This window comes from Corythoichthys intestinalis, chromosome 1 (genome assembly GCF_030265065.1).
Source record: "Corythoichthys intestinalis isolate RoL2023-P3 chromosome 1, ASM3026506v1, whole genome shotgun sequence".
Taxonomy (NCBI): Eukaryota; Metazoa; Chordata; class Actinopteri; order Syngnathiformes; family Syngnathidae; genus Corythoichthys; species Corythoichthys intestinalis.
Genome location: NC_080395.1, coordinates 44,327,774 through 44,346,906, shown reverse-complemented (window position 1 = coordinate 44,346,906; position 19,133 = coordinate 44,327,774). Strand labels below are relative to the sequence as shown.

The window sequence follows — 19,133 nt, the reverse complement described above, 5'->3', positions numbered from 1 at the left end:
TGAAGCTATACATTGTCATTTCTTGCAGTGTTTCTTGTTGTCTTTAGATGTAAAATAAGCGTCTTTAGACCTCAAAGAAAATGGAGGCCATTGTTCAACACATAGAGGGGCAGGTCGAATGCGATTAACTTAAACTTGATTGAGTTCACCATTCTTTGAGTGTGATATCTGGTTATACAAATCCAAAACAATTTGTTGGGAGTTAATTTTTGGTTATTTTCACAATCTTACATTTAAATAAAATGTTCGCGCAGGCATATCTTTTGCACATCTAGCTGATAGACCAATCCAAATTCACATAAGGGAATTAAAGACCCCAATCACCAAAATGTCAACAGATGGTGCGACTGGAAGGCTATCTGGATTATGCAATGGAAGATATACAATTTTGTTAAACTTTCAAACTATGATTCAATTTGTGTAGCGTTTTCATTTAATTTTACTAAGATAGTTGACTTCTGGTATGCTATATTACGTCACAGAAAATCGTGAGTCATCACCTTATCGTGGTGGAGGGGTTTGTGTGTGTCAATGATCCTAGGAGCTATGTTGTCTGTGGCTTTATGCCCCTGGCAGGGTCACCCATGGCAAACAGGTCCTAGGTGAGGGACCAGACAAAGCATGGCTCAAGAGACCCCTATGACAAATATAAATGGAATCACTTTTCCCTTGCCCCCCGCTCTGGAGCTCGGCCTGGAGGCGGGGTTGAAGGTGACTGTCTGGTGGCCGGGCCTGTATCCATGGGGCCCAACCAGTACAGCCAGAAAACGTGGTTCCTCCTTCCCATGGGCACAGCACCTGTGCGAGGGGCCAAAGCGGTTGAGTGCAAAGGAAGTGGGGACCTCGGTGGTCCAACCCCCAGCTACGAAGCTAACTCTTGGGACTTGGAATGTCACCTCTTTGTCGGGGCAGGAGCTCGAGCTGGTGTGTGAGGCAGAAAGGTTCTGACTATATCGAGTCAGACTCGTCTCTACAAACAGTTTGGGTTCTGGTTCTAATCCTCTCAAGTCGGGTTGGACGTTCTTCCATTCTGCAGAGGAAGCAAGGGCATACTTATCGCCCCCCAGCTTGGCGCCTGTACATTTGGGTTTACCCCGGTAGACGAGGGGGTAGCCTCCCTCGTGGGCACGGGTCGTGACTGTTGTTTGTTCTTATGCATCAAACAGCAGCTCAAAGTACCCACCCTTTTTGGAGTCCTTTGAGGGTGTGCTGGAGAGCGCTCCTTCTGGGGACTCCCTCGTTCTGCTGGGTGCTCACATGGGGAATAACAGACCAGGAGGGGTTTGATTCGGAGGAACGCTCCCCCCTGATCAGAACCCGAGCAGTGTTCTGTTATTGAACTTTTGTGCTCATCACGGATTGTCCATAACGAACACCAAGTTCAAACATAGGGGTGTCCATAATTGCACTCTGTATCAGGACACCCTAGGACACAGTTCGATGATCGATTTTTTAGTCGTGTCATCGGATTTGCACCACGTTTCGGACATTCGGGTGAAGAGAGGGCGGAGCTGTCAACTGTTCACCACCTGGTGGTGTGTTGGCTCTGATGGCGAGGGAAGATGCTGGCCACACCTCAGAAAGAGCTTCAACACACACTTACGACCGTACTTCTCCCTTGTCCTGAGGGATGTGGGGGACATTGAGTCTGAGTTAGCTATGTCTCAGTGCCGACGTTGTTGTGGCGGCCGATTGGAGCTGTGGCCGTGAGGTAGTTTGTACCTTCCATGGCGGGAATCCCCGAACCCGCTGGTGTCCACCAGCAGTAAAGGGATGCCGTCAAGCTTAAGAAAGAGGCTTTGTGCAACTCCAGAGGCAGCTGACAAGTACCGTCTGGCCAAGCGGAATGCGGCTTTGGTGGTCACTGAGGAAAAAACTTGGACATGGAAGGAGTTTGGCGAGGCCATGGAAAATGACTTCTGGATTGGTTCGAGGAAATTCTGGTCGACCATCTGGCATCTCAGGAGAGGAAAGAAGTGCACCATTAACATATTGTTTAGTGGAGCTAGGGCACTGCTGACCTCGACATGGGACGTCATGAGTCGGTGGGGAGAATACTTCGAACACCTCCTCAATTTCACCATCACGCCCTCCTGTTAGGAAGCAGAGTCTGCGGGCTCCGAGGTGGGCTCTCCTATCTCTGGGGTCGAAGTTACTAAGGTGGTTGTGGCAAAGCCCCGGGGGTCAATGAGATCTGCCTAAAGGCTCTGGATGTTGTGGGGCTGTCGTGGCTGACACGCATTGGAGTTTGGTCAGCATTGCCGGCACAAAGTGAAATTCCAGTGAAGGTTGGACTCTGCTACGGTTGCTCTTTGTCTCCAATTCTGTTCATAACTTTTATGGACAGAATTTCTAGGCGCAGCCAAAGCATTGAGAGGGTGTGGTGTCGTCAAAATTGCATCTCTGCTTTTTGAAGATGATGTGGTGCTGATGGATTCATCAAGCCATAATCTACTTTTTCTTTCACTGGAGTGGTTTGCAGCCGAGTGTGAAGTGGTTGGGATGAAGATCAGCACCCCCAAAATCCGAGATCATGGTCTTCAGTTGGAAAAGATTGACGTGGGAGATGAGATCCTGCCACAAGTTCAAGTATCTTGGGGTCTTGTTCACGAGTGAGGGCAGGAGATCGACAGGCAGATTGGTGCAGCATCTGCTGTGATGCAGACTGCACCGGTCCGTTGTGGTGAAGATGGAGCTGAGCCAAAAGGAAAAGCTCACGATTTACCAGTGGATCTACATTCCTACCCGAAATGAGTTACCTCTGCAGGGTGTCCGGGCCCTCACTTAGAGATAGGGTGAGAAGCTCGGTCATCCGGGAGGGACTTTGGGTCAAGCCGCTACTCGTGCATCTGGTTCGGAGAGACTTGTCTGGGATCCTGCTGGAGGAGTTGGTTGAAGTAGTTGGGGAGGACAGCTGCCTCTTTGACCCAACCCAGGATTAAGCAGTACAGTAGATAATGGATTGATGGACGGACATTACAGGTGCGCTTACTAAATGGTATAGACATTGATATTAACATTAGATGTTAATCGACCTATTTTATTCCAGGTTCATGATATGCTTTAACGTCTTAATCGCATTGGAGTGCTATATAACTCAAAACAATCCGGCAAGGTAGCAAACTCTAACATCTCGTCAATTTCCTTTTCCCAGCCCATCCTCGCAGACTCTAATGTTAGGAGTTAGGGCAGGGGTGGGCAAACCGGTCCTCAAGGGCCGCAGTGGATCCTGGTCTTTGTTCCAACTGAGCCAAGCACAGATAGTGTAACTAATGAGGTTTCAGCAGAAATGAGAAGCACCTGACTGCAATCGACAGATTGCACTTGTAAAACAGCAGATTGGTGAAAATGTGTCCTCTTAATGGGTTGCAACAAAAACCCGCACCCACTACGGCCCTTTGTGGAATAGTTTGCCCACCCCTGGGTTAGGGAAATGTGTCCATCTTGATTCTCGGAAGGAAATGATCATGCAAGGTGTATGTCCCGTTTCTCGTATAGCCGCTACCTTAAAAGGACACGCCCCACACACAATTGTAAACCAATTGCTCTTAAAGTAGTAGTAAGTGCAAGTATGTGTTAGTAATATACTGTACTGCCTGCACTCCGCTACCCTGTGTCTACATGTAACGCTTGGCATATTGTAGGGTGACAATACTTCCTCTTTTGCCCGGAAATGTCCACTTTTTACATCCTATCCGGGGTGTCCGGTGGGGTTTTGGAAAATCATGATAATGTCCAGTTTTTACGCCTGTGTTGAAATTGACTGACGCTTTGCACAGAATACTACGGTACTGTGCTATCTGTGACGTGTTCCCAGAGAGCCTGGTTCTACTGTGCTCAGTAACAGAGAAAACAGACATCAGAGCAGTTTTCCATCAACCCCCAAAGTGCTTAAACAAAAAAACAAAAGACTAAAGTGATTTTTTTTTTTTTTAAATCTGTAATGTTGTGAGGCTATGGTATGATTTACATTATTTCACTGGAAAGAGAAAAGAGCTTTTTGTTAAAGATGGATTTTCTGCAGAAGAGTAATTATTGAGAACATTATTCCAGATTATTTATTTGTACAATAGGAATGGAAACGACCGCTACTATTTTGTATCTTTGAGTGAACTTAGAGTATAATTAAAGTATCTCGAGGCTGGGCCGAGTATCGTCATTTTTGGAAATCAAAATATGGTCACCCTAACATATTGGATTAAACTTTTTTTTTCTTTACATTGATCTGAAAATGTACTATTGTGAAATCCTGTTTAAACCAACCACACATATATTGAATGAAGCTTGTGTGTTGACAAAAATATTTTCTAAAATTGTAAAACAATATTTAATGTGCTATTAATTTTTATTTAATATTGACTCAGCACACGCTCAACGTCTCACTCAAAATATTTATTTTATTTATACCTTCAATGTGAATTTTGTATTGCATCTGATTAAACCCTTTACATCCTTTGCGGACAGCCCTCCCAGTCAAAATGGATTAGACAACTAGTGCCGTCAATGGCACCAAAACATGAAGGGGTAAAATAGTTTGTCCTTATACCCAAAGCTTGTGATCTCATCATGGCTGTATTTGTGATTCAGAGTAGTGTGTTAGTGAAAGTGCAGTGTTTTTCCCCAGTTAGTAATTCCAGCAAGTTTAGATTTTGTTGACATGAGAATCCAAGCAGTGCCTCTTCATTCTATTTTACATTTTTTTATTTGGAAGTGCAGTCGACCAGGGATTATAACCAAGTGTAGTTCTTTAGATCAGGGGTTTTCAACCCAGTCCTCAAGGCACACTGTGGGTCCTGGTTTTTGTTCCAGCCGATCCAGCAGAGACAGTTGAACCAATGAGGCTTCTGCTAAAACAAGCCACACCTGACTGCAATCAACTGATTGCACTTGTAAAACACCAGATTGGGGAAAAAGTGTTGTCATCTTGTTTGGTAAGAATGAAATCCTGCACCCACAGTGTGCCTTAGTGGAATAGGTTGGGGACCCCTGCTTTAGATTATATTAAAGGATGATGTTTTGCAATTAATGCTTTACAGTAATTCCCCCCTCCATCATATTGTTTTTGTGCGAATGTTACTCCTGCCCATTTTTTAATAAATCCACTGTCAACCACTAGATGGCGGCAGTGGAATAACACTAAATTTGGCCCGCAAAAAGTAAACTCGCGCTATATTTGATTGTTAACAATCCTGCTTTTGACATACAGTAAGGAGCACCCCTATTAGCACCCCTTGTGATTTTGCAAGTTCACCTACTCAGAAAGTAGGTAGAGATCTGAAATTTCAATCATAGATGCATTTCCACTTATAGAGACATAATCTAAAATAAAATCCGGAATTGTGTGATTTATTTTCAATAATTTATTTGTAATTTACTGGGTATCATAAGTATTTGTACCCCTGAGAAAATCTGTGCTAATATTTAGTGCAGAAGCCTTTGTTGGCAATTACAGAGGTCATACTCATTTTGTAGTCCTTCACCAGGTTTTCACATATGGAAAGAGGGATTTTGGTGCATTCCTCCACACAAACCTCCTCTAGATCTGTCAGGTTTCAGGGCTGTCATTGAGAAACACGAAGTTTTAGCTCCATCCAAAGATTTTCTATTGGATTGACATCTGGAGACTGGCTAGGCCACTCCAGAACCTTGATATGCTTTTTACGGAGCCCCTCCTTGGTCAGCTTGGCTGTGTACTTCAATCATTGTCATGTTGGATGATCCAGCCACGACACATCTTCAAGTCTCTGACTGAGGGAAGGAGGTTGTGGTTCAAAATCTGACAATACATTTCACCATTCATCCTCTGCTTTATACAGTACAGTCGTCCTGTCCCTTTTGCCGAAAAGCATTCCCAAAGCATGACGTTTCCACCCCCATACTTCACAGTAGGGATGGTGTTCTTAGGATTGTATTCATCATTCTTTTTCCTCCGCACACGACAAGTAAAGTTTGCAGCAAAAAGTTCTACTTTGACCTCATCTGACCACATGACTTTCTCCCATTCAGTAGGTCCCCGGCAAACTTCAGACACGCCTTCACATGTACTGGCTTTAACAGGGGAACATTCTGAGCAATGCATGATTTTAAACCATTGCACCGTAGTGTTCTACTGACTGTAGCCTTTGAAACTGTGCATCCAGCTCTCTTGAGTCATTGGCCAGCTCATGCCATGTAGTTCTAGGCTGACCCCTCACTTTTCTCACCATGAGTGATGCCCCATGTGGAGAGATTTTACATGGAGCCCCAGTCCGAGGTAAATTATCAGTCATTTTTAGCCTTTTCCATTTTCTAACAATTGCTGCAACTGTTGCTTTATTCTCACCAAGCTGCTTTCCTATTGTCCCATTGCCTTTTCTAGCTTTGTGGAGCTCAACATTTTTTTCTCTGATGGCTTTCAAAAGCTCTCTGGTCTTACCCATGGTAGCAGTTGGATTATGACCGACTGTTGGGTGCACAGGTGACAATATTGAGCTCAAATTGTGGTGGGTGGTTGGTTTGGTGGTTACTCATGGGTTAAAGGTGGACTTTTTTAAGGTAGACTGAGAACTCTTTGAGTGTCATAATTATTGCTGATTCTCAGGTGTACAAATACTTACAAATAAATTATTTTAAAAAATCATACAATGTGATTTCTGGATTTTTTTAGATTATGTCTCAATGAGTGGAAATGCATCTATGATTGAAATTTCAGACCTTTACCTATTTTCTGAGTGGGTGAATTTACAAAATCACAAGGGGTGCAAATAACTCTGCTCTTCACTGTATATGTACAGTAAACAAATAAATGGCTGTTACTTAATTTTACAATGTACATATTTGACCATAATTATTGATGTACGATGCATGGTAAAAAAAAAACAAAAAAAACTGTAGTCTGGAACATTACCCACGGAATAGAGAAAAGGGGAGGGGGGGCTTACTGTATGAGAGGGTTATGGTATACATAAGGAAAACTAACTTAGCAGTTACTCTGTTTACATATTCTCACCATAACTCAGTCGCACAATGTCAAACACATTCGCACATTAACACAGTACAAAGTGCATCAGTAATTAGTGCCGAACCTATGAAAATAGTAAGTAACAAGAGAAAGATGATTAAGGCTTCAGAGACAATAAATAACATGAGTGGGATTCAACCAATGGCTCTTCTTCCTTTTAACAAATAGTGAGCGGCAATGCTTTAAGGCTGGAAAGTCAAACTATGGAATGCCACAAGTGCACCATTCTGCCAAAACAACCAAGTCTAATCAGCATGTGCAATTACCTGACTCTGGACTTCTTAAAACACAATCTTTTGGCACCAGTAACCAAACGTCATTGGCCTGCAGTATACCCACCTCACAATAATATTAATAATGTAGGTATGAAGAAATGAAACATCGGAATGTATTGGCAGTATAACATGAAAAAAGTCCAAGCAAAAACTAAATATGGTGGGATGTACACGAACTGAGCACATAAAACACTGAAATATGCTTTAAAATCCAAGTATCACGCCTCCATAAATTTTTTGGACTGATATTTTGTTAAAACAACAAATACTTTTAAAACATCATTTTGTTCACTTTTGATGAAGACCACAAACTATCAACAGGTGTGGTGCCAGTAAAACTTTATAGTTAAAAATGACAATTTCATTTTGACATTTAGTCAAGGTATTGTTATGACGATCATGATGTTTAGAATTCCCTTATTCTAAAGACCAGATTCAAAACATCTTTTCTTTTAAAACTAGTAGCAGTCAAAAAGGCTCAGTCTCAATTGAATGGCTCCACGTTACAACGGGGTGCCCATTTGTTAGGAATTAGAACCACAATGTAAAATTACTTACTCTTTTAACGACAACAAAAAGCTGTGTTTCCTTTAAAGGGAACCTCGGACTTAAAGACTTGTAGGCTTCAATAAGCCTTTAATTGTTCTCTTTTACTATAATATATTTGATACACATAAAATATTGCCATTGATTTAAAAATCTATAATATTTAATACATGTTTTGACCTACGGAGGGCGCCATGTTTTAAGCGCGGAATGGACACCTGGGGTGATGACGTACATTATATTGTCATTGACAGCTTGATGAATACTTCCAGGCTACTGCAATTCCTTCTTTGCGGCGAGACGTCCAACACATGCGCTCATCGGTTAAAAGAGGCGAGTACTTACTATTTGTGTTTTGATTGAGTCTTTTATTACCTTTTCATTGCCTCAAAATACTTTTTGCATGTGTTTCCCTTTCATACTTTTAAGCATTGTGTTTTCTTGTGTAGCTTTAAAGCAGATTGCTGATCTGTTGACCACATTAGTCATGTAGCATATTTAAACCACTCTGATTTGATATTACAGTGATCCGTCGCTACTTCGCCCTTCAAACTTTGCGCGCTTAAGCCATCGCAGATTTTTTTTTTCCAATTAAAAAAAAAAAAAAATACAGATGAGCTCGATCGCGTAGCCTCACTCTTGCTTCCTCCCTCCCTCCCTCCCTTGCCCTGCTTTTTGTTCGTCTGCCAGTGCACTGGAGTTGCTCAATTAAGTTAACGATGTTGACAAATGTTTGGGTTTGATCTTTCTAGAACCGAGGACTTCAAAGCGCTGCATGTGTCAATCATTGTTTAACCTGCTAAACAGTTGCTGTGGCAACTCATTGTGTGTAGGGGAGCAGTTTGAGTGGACTCACTCAATGAAGCATTTAATAAAGCCAAGCGTTTTTCTACTGCAGTATTTTATTCTTTTTTTTTAAAATAATTCGATGGGGCAGTACCATGTTTAAAACTTATCATAATTATTACATTTGAAGTGCTTAAAAATCATTTATTAAATTATTTATATAATTGTTTTTTTTTTTTATCATACTTTGGGGGGAAAAGGTGAAAAAACATGTCTTATATCTGTCTATTTCCAATGCTAAATCTGAATAAATACATTGAACACAAACACAAAAAAAAGGTGTTTTTTTTTTTTTTTTTTTTTTTTTTTTTTTTTTGGGGTGGGGGGGTAGGGCTACTTCGCGGTTTTTCACTTATCACGGCGGGTTCTGGTCCCCATTAACTGCGAAAAACCTACTCTCGTCTTGTCTCATCCTGTCTTTCCTGTTCATTTTGCTTTTGCTGCTCGTTTTGTGAAATATCGACAGTGCTGTCATGCTTATTAATGTTCCTCTCGGGCTCAAATTGAAAGGGTTTAACAGATGACATGTTTATGTTGCTTGAGTCATACTCTGGAATCCCAGCAGTGTAAACATGTGACGTCACTGCCCTGTTACGTCAACAACAATGGCGACCTATGAGTTAAACAAATTTTTACAAATTGTATAAAAACGAAATATCAAGAGGAGTTTCAATATCAAATTATTTTAACTCATAATAACGTTTATCTTTTAAGAACTACAAGTCTTTTTATCCGTGGAACCCTTTAAATATTCATCTGGTTTTGACCTAGATTAGCTTGGTTTTTAGCATGTTTCGTAAACAAAAAGTGAAGAATCTCAATTTGGCTTCCCCCATTCTTTTCAGTACATCCACAGAGTAAAAAATATATACCCCTCTTCAGTTAGAAGGTGTAAATGCTTTGGCAACCCACATGATCAATCGTCACAATCCCAGGATGGAATCACAAACCAAACTAGTAGCTACTGTGCCAAAAACACAAAATGAACTGAAATGATACTTGATAAAAATGGGTTTCTATTCTGTGGGTGTCATTTAAAAGATTTTCTTTTCTAAGCTACAGTAGGACTTGCTGTGTCAGCATTGTTGTCCCTCCCTCAGGTATAAGTACGAAGCTCTACTCTAAAACAGCCGTGTAGCCTGGGAACTCTGAGGCTGAGTCGCCGGCAGTAGGCACTTTTACTAGAACAATATTGAGCCACGCTGAGCACAATTTCAAAGTGAGATAAGCTTGGTGATGTCCATGTACCTGTACAATTTCAGGCTTGAATCACAAAGTTGAGTCCCCTTTAACATGACAATAATTCATCAATGGACTCATTGACTGTACTTCCTTATGATGGCACGATAACAGCATGGCAGCCAAGTTGTGCTATGGTCCCCCTTTTAGAGGGCAGTATCATAGACTTCAGGCTTTATGATCGAGGGGGTTCCAGGTCCTGGCACTATGCTCGGGGCAAAGGGAAGAGCAGAAGGGTGCGATTGGTCCCAGCCTGAGTCTTTTAAGGAAGGAGGGGTGGATAATGCAGAGGGTCCCGAAACAAGAGGATTCTGGCTTTTTAGCTGCTCCCGTACTTCCTGCTCCAGACACGGAGGTACAATCAGCTGGTCTTCAGGGTCCTGTTGCGCCGGGGCAGTGAAATACCCAGACTTCTTCTTAGGTGCCTCCAGGGCCACCTCGATGAGATTGTGACTGTCCTCGGGGGCAACCACAGACCCGTTGGACAACTTCTTCCCAAAGAGGCACGAAGTTGACGGAGATTTCTTCAGGTCCGCAATCTCCCTTCCGCAAACAGCAAGGAGACAGCCGTTTGTGGCTGAGACAACGACACTGTTCTGCCTGCGCATCTTGCCGTTAGGATAATCGGACCCTTTGTTTTCAAAGTCTGTTTCCTTCGGGTACTCGGGGGCCCCGGACCGGAGCTGGAAGGCACAGCAATGAATATCCACCTCTACTTCTAACCTGCTTCCATTGGAGATGACGCCCTCCGGCGGAGTCTCATCGTCGCTGTCCAAGCCATTGTCGGAGTGGTTGCTGGAGAACGTGGCGCAGGAAGGTTGCCGCTGGAACAGGCCCGTGTGGCTCCCTAGCCCAACTGGGCCCGGGATCATGATGCCGCACAGCGCAGTACCCGGGTGCAGGCTGCAACGTCTCTCGGGGCGAGGCGCGACACCGCCTGAGGTCGGGTGCTCGTCGGAGGCGGTGGAGCCCGCCTCGCTGCCCACCTCTGAAGCAGAATTCTCGCTGTTGAACTCGGAAACGACTCCGCTAGTGGATGACAAAGTGGCTGTGTCACTCGGAGCGGGCGTCATCGACACAAGCATACCCCGGGGTTCAGTACTGTAGACTGGCGGCTCGCAGGTGCAGCTGTCCTCTGCGATTTTCAAGGTCACTACCGCAGCCCCGATGTTGTCTTTGCAACCATAGCTCTGGGCCAGCGTGCAAAGCTTTTTGGCGGCCACGCGCGGATCCTGCAAGGCCTGAACCGTGCACACGGCTTCCTGGTAGGAAACGCGCTCAAACAGCGCGCGATTCCCTAGGATCAAGAAGTCATCCTGGGATGAGAGCGGCTCGGTGTGCACCCAAGGCTTCGGAAGCACCCAGGGAGACAGATAAGAGCAGCCCAGCAGGCGAGAGCAGCATGTCACACCGCTCACTTTGTTATCCTAGAAAACAGAAAATTCCTCAGGGTGAGGCATAAGTGGCTATAAATACAGCAAATATTAAAAGATAGATCAAACATTTCTTTCACGTCTAACACACTGGAAAACAGACTGCATTCCAGGAAAATATCTTATCGCCTAGTAAGTTCTCATTTATTGTCGGATATTCTCAGTCAACAACAATTTGCAAAGGTTGAATTGAGGCAAGTGGACTTTTCTTCTCTGTGTAAGATCGTTTTTTGTTTAAACGGTGTGAACTACACCGTGCAGTTCAGTGATAAGTGCAATGACATTTATTTTGGAGGGACTAAGCAGCTTCTGAAAAAGCATGTTGCACAACATTGAGAAGAACATTCTTAAAAGAACCTTGAACACGTTGGAAAATAGTTTCACCAGTTCTAACAATTTAGAACTGTAAAATCGTTTTGGATAGATGACAACTCACTCTCAGACTCGAGTCCATTTCTTTCCCTCAAACGCACTTTTGATTGGCTGATGACTTGAAGCCCCCCCCCCCACACCCCCACCGACACAAATACAACATCCCACCTCCTCCGCCCCCTTCGAGGACGAGGAATATTAGAAGTTTTTTTCCGCTAGTAGCAGCCACTCCAAGTAATGTAAAAAGACTTAAATGTTGTTGATGTTTTTGTTGAGGTGGGGACCACCACTAATTTTGCTACTGAATTTTCACCTGCATCAGAGTTAGCATAACATTAATCTGTGTGAATTTCCCAAACTTGAGTAGGAAGTTGCTTTGAGGGAAATATCCTCCTGTATGTGTTTTCTACTGTTAGCGCTAATTAAACTGTGAGAAATGTAGTGAACCGAGATTCACCCCTTTCTCCCATATTTCAATTTTTATTTTATTTATGTGATCTTAAAGCAGCCCAAAGAAGCTTTCATTTTTTGTTCAATTTGGCTGTGCTTGTGGACAAAAGCAGTGCTAACCTGAAGGAAGGCTCCATTTTTATTTATTTTTGTTATAGGTACGCTAAGATGTGGTCTTAAGACAAATGTTTATTTTTTGCATTCCTGGATAGTTTAGAGATTATTAACAGTTTTGTATTTATTGTGTATGTTAATATAATTTATGTCCAAATGTTGCAAAGCTAACGTTGTTGCTAATGCAATGCTTGTTTACTTTTTTTTGTAGTTTTACGTAAACGGTCTAAAGAGGACAATGGTTTGAGGCCATTTTATTAATAAATCAGATGAAAAAGGAAGAAGTCTGATTATTAAGGCGTCGTTCACTAGCTGTCTAGCTTTGGAAAAAGTAGACGCTTCGGAGTGAGGAAAGCATAGACAGATTTAAATGACAGTAGAGCGAAATGCCCACTACAGTCCTTATGTACCGTATGTTGAATGTATATATCCATCTTGTGTCTTATCTTTCCATTCCAACAATTTATTTTACAGAATATATATATAATTCACAGAAAAATATGGCGTATTTTATAGATGGTTTGAATTGCGATTAATTGCGATTAATTACGATTAATTAATTTTTAAGCTGTAATTAACTCGATTAAAAATTTTAATCGTTTGACAGCCCTAATATTTAATCTTAAAAAAAAAAAAAGCTTGTTAATCAGAAATGTTCTTAAATCATGGCTACGTAATGTTCAAAACATTATTTGAAAGCAAATTTTTCTACATTTAGGTGAAAAACTTTTAGAGGTATGGGCTTAATAAGAACAAATTGTCATATTTACTTAATTTAAATGAATAGAATAGTCTGACGTATTAATCGGTTAACTAGTCTTATACACTCAAAACAAGATGGAAAGAATTATTCGACTATTTTAAAGAAAATTTATCAGATTAAGACGTTATAAATTTGCACTGTGAAAGTTAGTATAAGTCAATACAGATGTATTTTTGCATTGATCATTTAGCCTATCAATTAATTCAAATTCGTGAGAAATGTAGCCCTGACCCCCGTTCACCCAATGTGTTTGTTCTTATTAATGTGTCATCCCTAGCAACAAGTGTATATGCAGGTTATGCTGTTATATCGTCCCTACCAATATTGAGACCAAACCTATGCCCTTGATCTAACAATAATGTACTGAAGAACACAGGCATGAATAATTCATTGTACAACTGGTGACACTGGAGGTATAAAGTCAAAAGCCTTAATATTGCACAATTCAGACTTGCATGGAACTCACATAAACTAAATACAGTCACAGTTTCGGATTGGGAACTGTGACTGCCAGCTGCCAACCCTCCCAGTCAAAATGGATGGCACATCTTTCTCTGTCAATGGAAGCTGTTACTGTAAAATCACGCCTCACCCTACCCTGTCATACCCTAGTCTTGCCTGGCCTCCCTTTTCATGTCCGATCGGTGGCCTGGTGTATCCCTAACCTTTGCAGCCAATGACTAAAAGAAAATACACAATGCAGCATAAGGTTGACTCATCACTAATTAGTAAACCAACTAAACTCATGATATTACCTCAGTAATAATGGCTTTGCTGAGTTTAACCCGCTCCATCTCTTCTGTACAGTTCTCCAGGTTGTACACCTTGGAGAGGGGAACGGGTCGCCCATCGCGACACAGCACCGCCTGGCAGTTTCCCACATTTGCCACGGTCACGCTGAGGTAGCCTCCTGGCTCCGAGGACTCATGATGGATATAACAGAGCAAGGCAGAGGCACCCAATTTCTGTCCGGCCATACCTAGCTTCCTGTTCCATTGGTGAAAAACGCAACCAGTGTCAGAGGTACACTAACGCAACACAAAAGGTGGTTAATGGTCATATTGCGGGGAACTGTACAAACCTGTGAGAGGTCAGGAAGGTATTGCTCATATACACGCTGTCAATACTGGAATGTTGCACTTCCTCGCACAGCACGTCGCCCATGGTGCACTGCAGCAACCGAGGCACTTCTTCATTACGGTCCCCGTCGAAAATACCGTAGCATGCTTCCACGCTGTCTCCTAGTTGATCAATGGCTAGCACCGACACACACAACCTGTTGCAGAAGGCATTTCCTTTCAAAAGCGCACTCCAAATAAATGGGTTTACTAAACTCTAGATTTAAATTTGGATCCATTGCAAGAATGACCGCTTGACACGAGGGATGGGAATCGAGAACCGGTTCCTATAGAGAACCGGTTCCGTGTGTTTCAATTCCATGGAATCGTTTGGCAATTTATCTAACGATTCTCTTATGGATTCCAACTAGCACGATTTACGTCACGTAACTTACTCATGTCATATATATTCGATCCAGCAAGTAAAATTATATGATTATTCAAGGAGGGACATCTCACCAAGTATAATCTGAAGAGTCGTCGCCAAGTAAAATAGATTTTCACAGGCCAGGTCATTATTCATGAGAATACGTAAAGGACCAGTGATTTAAAAAAAAAAAGAAGGCTATTAATGGGTCTATCGTATTCCTCGTCGTATATTCTATAAGAAAAATATAACATATATGCATCTAAAATACCGTATTGGCCCGAATATAAGACTATTTCCTCTTCATGTCATAAAGTTCTTATGATAAGTTAGAGCCGTTATCAGTGCGACCGTTTTGTGTTTTTACTGTTACATCGGCTGGTCGCCCGCTCCCGCTCGTCCTCGCTGCTTCTCCTGCTTTTCGACACTTTTATGGGCAAGATGACCGCACGTGCACGCAGCGTGCTTCCGGGTCGTGCGCGCGCACTCGCGCCCCCCCACCTTTGTGTTCATTATACTGTGCGCGTCATGTATGTGTGTTATTGACTGCTTTACAGTCAATTTGCATTGTTTATTGCATCAGCACTAATATGATGTAATTTTCTTTCCTTTTAGAACCACGCATATACCCACACATTCCAGTCTTCTTCCACACACATACAAAAACATCAACATCTTTGCAGGCGCGCTCTCATCTGCTCATTAAGTGATTCTCATATCAAGTGCCATTGCCTGTATGTAGTTGTGCCTGTTGCCAAGTTGGATTAAAAGTGCCAAAGACCAACTCCACTCTCCGCTCCTTGTGTTCTAACCGACACTCCAAGGCGAATGAACCATAAAACATATTGAACCCAGAACCTCATACAGTCCATTAGTCCAAATTAGAATCGATAAGAGAATCGATAAAGAATTGAATCATTAAGCAATACCGATAATCGGAATCGTAAAAATCTTATCAATTCCCATCCCTACTCGACACTGCGATATTAAATTGAAAAGCTTACTTGTTTCTTTGGCCGCTCATCTCAGAGTACCCGTGGCTCCAGGGAGCGGAGACGTTTTGTGAGTCTCCCATTGTGGTCGATTTCTGGTCCAATTTCAATGTGGGGATGTGACTTAAAATAGGAGATAAAGTATGTTTGGAAACATGTTCAACACCAGACACTAGGCATCTGCCGATAACTGTTCTGAAGTTATGCCGAGGATTTAAACTCGCCATACCGGTAATAAGCTCATTTTTGAGTCTGCACTCTGCAATATGATCGGCCTGAACAAGACTTACCTCTTATAGGGCACTTATTTAACTGATTGACTGCCAATAACAGTCTACAAATTCTAATCTATTTTCCCCTGTAGAGCAGAAATCAACAATCTGGTGCCCATAGGCTCCAGGTAGCCATGAAGGAGCACATAAGTAATGAACTTGTGCTTTAAAAGTAAGTGTAGGCAAAATGAACTCAATACAACTAGCTTACCAGTGATTTGAAAATGTGATTTAAGGATTTTTATACCTATTAATAGTTTTAACTCAGAATGAAAAACTTTTTTTTTTTTTTTTACTGTACCAAGCTTTTTGCTGAGAATAGTTATTTCTTTATCCCCAATTTCTCAAAATATTACTGCAAGATTTTTGCCAAAGGTTAATATACTGTGAGAAACTGATATTAGCCCAGGCTTGCCAGAGGCAGAGCTGCAGAAGCTATTTCAAGAACATTGTCACACCTGGGGTTACTATGTTCCATTGAGTTTTGGGGGGCTCACCTGAAGAGATAAAGAGTTTTGTGTTCTAGAATCAGGCTGCTGTTGCCTGTCAAATCCAACTCCTGCAGGCTGGGCGGCAGCGATTTGAGCAGTTGGATCTCAGTCATCTCATTACAGCTCAGATCCACAAGCTGCAAATGCATGATAGGACAAACTTGTCACGTGATAAGCAACTAACAAAGACAAAACCAAAATCCCTAGAATCTGTCTGACCTTGATTTCAGGAAGGTCGAGGATCTCCGGGAAGACGCTAATTTGATTGGAGTGGGCGATGAGGGTATGCAGTCTCTTGCAGCTAGACACCGTGGATGGGATGCTTTTCAGTTTGTTGCCACTTAGATTGAGCTCCTCAAGCAGCTCCAGTTTACTCAGCTTACTAAAGACAAACAAATACGGCCAAATTGTGGTAAAAAGGTTAACATATATCTGCAAATACAGTGGTAACTCTACTTATAACGTCTCTACATACAGAATTTTCAGGTTAACACATGCCTCAATGGGAAAATATTGCCTTTTGTTAAGAAAAGAAATTTCAGGATAAGAAAGGCAAAAATACAGTATGGCTGGTACTCGCAGCTCCCAGAGTTGACTAAACGTAACATACTTATAGCTGCCCTGCAATTGGCTATTGCCAAGCATTCCTGGCATCCAATTAGCTAAGACGGACCTCTACTGTATGTGTATGTGTGTATCCCAGCGTCCTCTTCATTTGCTCCTTGTGTTCCGACAGCTTTACATGAGTGTATTATATAATTGTAACATATATTTGTTATATGTTTTGATGCATTTTTATGCATTATAAAATATTTATCTCTGAATTTTGGAGGGCTTGGAACGGATTAAGGAACTTATATGGAAAACGTCCAGAACCTATTATTTCGTGAATAGCGGTATCACTGTACAAACCTTGTTTTGGTAAATATTTTCACTAGGGCTGTCAAAATTATCACGTTAACGGGCGGTAATGAATTTTTTAAATTAATCACGTTAAAATATTTGATGCGATTAACACACATGCCCCGCTCAAACAGATTAAAATGACAGCACAGTGTCATGTCCACTTGTTACTTGTGTTTTTTGGTGTTTTGTCGCCCTCTGCTGGTGCTTGGGTGCGACACATTTTATGGGTTTCAGCACCATAAGCATTGTGTAATTATTGACATCAACAATGGCGAACTACTAGTTTATTTTTTGATTGAAAATTTTACAAATTTTATTAAAACGAAAACATTAAAAGGGGTTTTAATATAAAATTTCTATAACTTGTACAATCATTTATCATTTAAGAACTACAAGTCTTTCTATCCATGGATCGCTTTAACCGAATGTTAATGTTAATGCCATCTTGTTGATTTATTGTTATTATAAAGAAATTCAGTACTTATGTACAGTATGTTGAATGTATATATCCGTCTTGTGTCTTATCTTTCCATTCCAACAATAATTTACAGAAAAATATGGCATATTTTATAGATGGTTTGAATTGCGATTAATTACGATTAATTAATTTTTAAGCTGTGATTAACTCGATTAAAAATTTTAATCATTTGACAGCCCTTATTTTCACTAAATAAGGAAAATAACATCTTGATATCAGTCCATAATTAGAGATGTAATGATTAGGGTTGGGCATCGTTTGAAATTGAACAATTCCGATTCCACGTTTCGATTCTGGTTCTGAACAATTCTCAATTCAGATTCTTTTAAGAAGCAGGGTAGAAAAAAAATAAATTAATTAAAAAATTAAAAATTAAAAAAAGGCATGGTAAAAAAAAAGCATAATTTATATTACTGTCTGAACTTCTCAATGCTTTTTTAATATTATATGAACTTTTCACAGGGCTATTTTTAACTTGTATATAGATACAGTATCAGTCTTTGAACTTGAAAGTGATGAAGTTTCTTTCCACAGGAGTGCACTTTCACAAAGATGTTTATTTTTCAAACGCTTACACATACTGTATTCTTTTGCCATACAGGTACCTTAACTGGGAGCTACGACGAAGCATTAGTATAAATTCTTCTATTGATTATAATTTGATGATATTTTAATACTGTTGATTTTAACGGAGGCGGAAACACACTACGTAAAGTACGTAGCTGCTTAAATAGGCTGAGAGGTCTACTGCTTTAAGATGGCAGCTGGTTACTAACGCAGGCGAGTGTCATTTCGCATCTAGTTCTCTATAAATGTACTAATGCCGCCAAGTCTGTCATTTCGCATCTAGTTTTAGATACATGTGATATCTACCGTAGCCCGACGTAATAATACAACGTATTCCCGTACTATTCCATCCATCCATTCATCATCTACTGCTTAAGCCGGGTTGGGTCGCAGGGACAGCAGAACACAGACGTGATTTATTGTTTTACTCACCTGGTTCTGACTGGTTACAGGACCGGTGGTCTGACAAACTTTGCACCCTCATCAGATTTTGCAACTGAAGCTGTTGTAGCGGTGAATAAGCCCTCTTTTACATTCAGTTGGACTCTCAATGTTATCCAAAGGTGCTAAATAAACAAGTTACACCATATACATACATGTGCAACACGAATATGGCGTGAATTAATGCTTAATGAGTTAGCGGCGTGCAGCTAACATGGCAGGATGTGTCTGAGAACTTTTCTACATCTCCGTCTATGATCAAACTTAAGTAAATATTGCATTCTTTAAAGAACGTTTTTAGTGTTTACTTTGGAACCGCTGCATTCGTGGGGTGCAAAATTTGTCAGAACACCAGCGCAGCGTGTCTAATACGCGGCACTCAGCTATGCACTCGGCACTTGTGTTCAATGAAGCTGGAGGTGTTTAATCATGACTGGTCTTTTTTTTTTTGTATATTTGACCT

The 19,133-nt window shown here is 41.4% G+C and overlaps 1 protein-coding gene across 1 annotated transcript in view; it reads right to left on the bottom strand.

Annotated features, from left to right (window-relative positions):
* Positions 1-8,964: 8,964 nt before the first annotated feature.
* The window catches only part of phlpp2 (PH domain and leucine rich repeat protein phosphatase 2), a 75,689-nt gene continuing 65,520 nt past the window's right edge, over positions 8,965-19,133 (bottom strand). Inside the window, exons 14-19 of the mRNA XM_057851793.1 lie at positions 16,498-16,660; positions 16,285-16,415; positions 15,528-15,638; positions 14,120-14,314; positions 13,794-14,025; positions 8,965-11,333 (exon numbers count right to left, since the gene is read on the bottom strand). Of these exons, the coding sequence (XP_057707776.1) occupies positions 10,053-11,333; positions 13,794-14,025; positions 14,120-14,314; positions 15,528-15,638; positions 16,285-16,415; positions 16,498-16,660 (2,113 nt within the window). The 3' untranslated portion in view covers positions 8,965-10,052. The remainder of the gene's footprint in view (positions 11,334-13,793; positions 14,026-14,119; positions 14,315-15,527; positions 15,639-16,284; positions 16,416-16,497; positions 16,661-19,133) is intronic.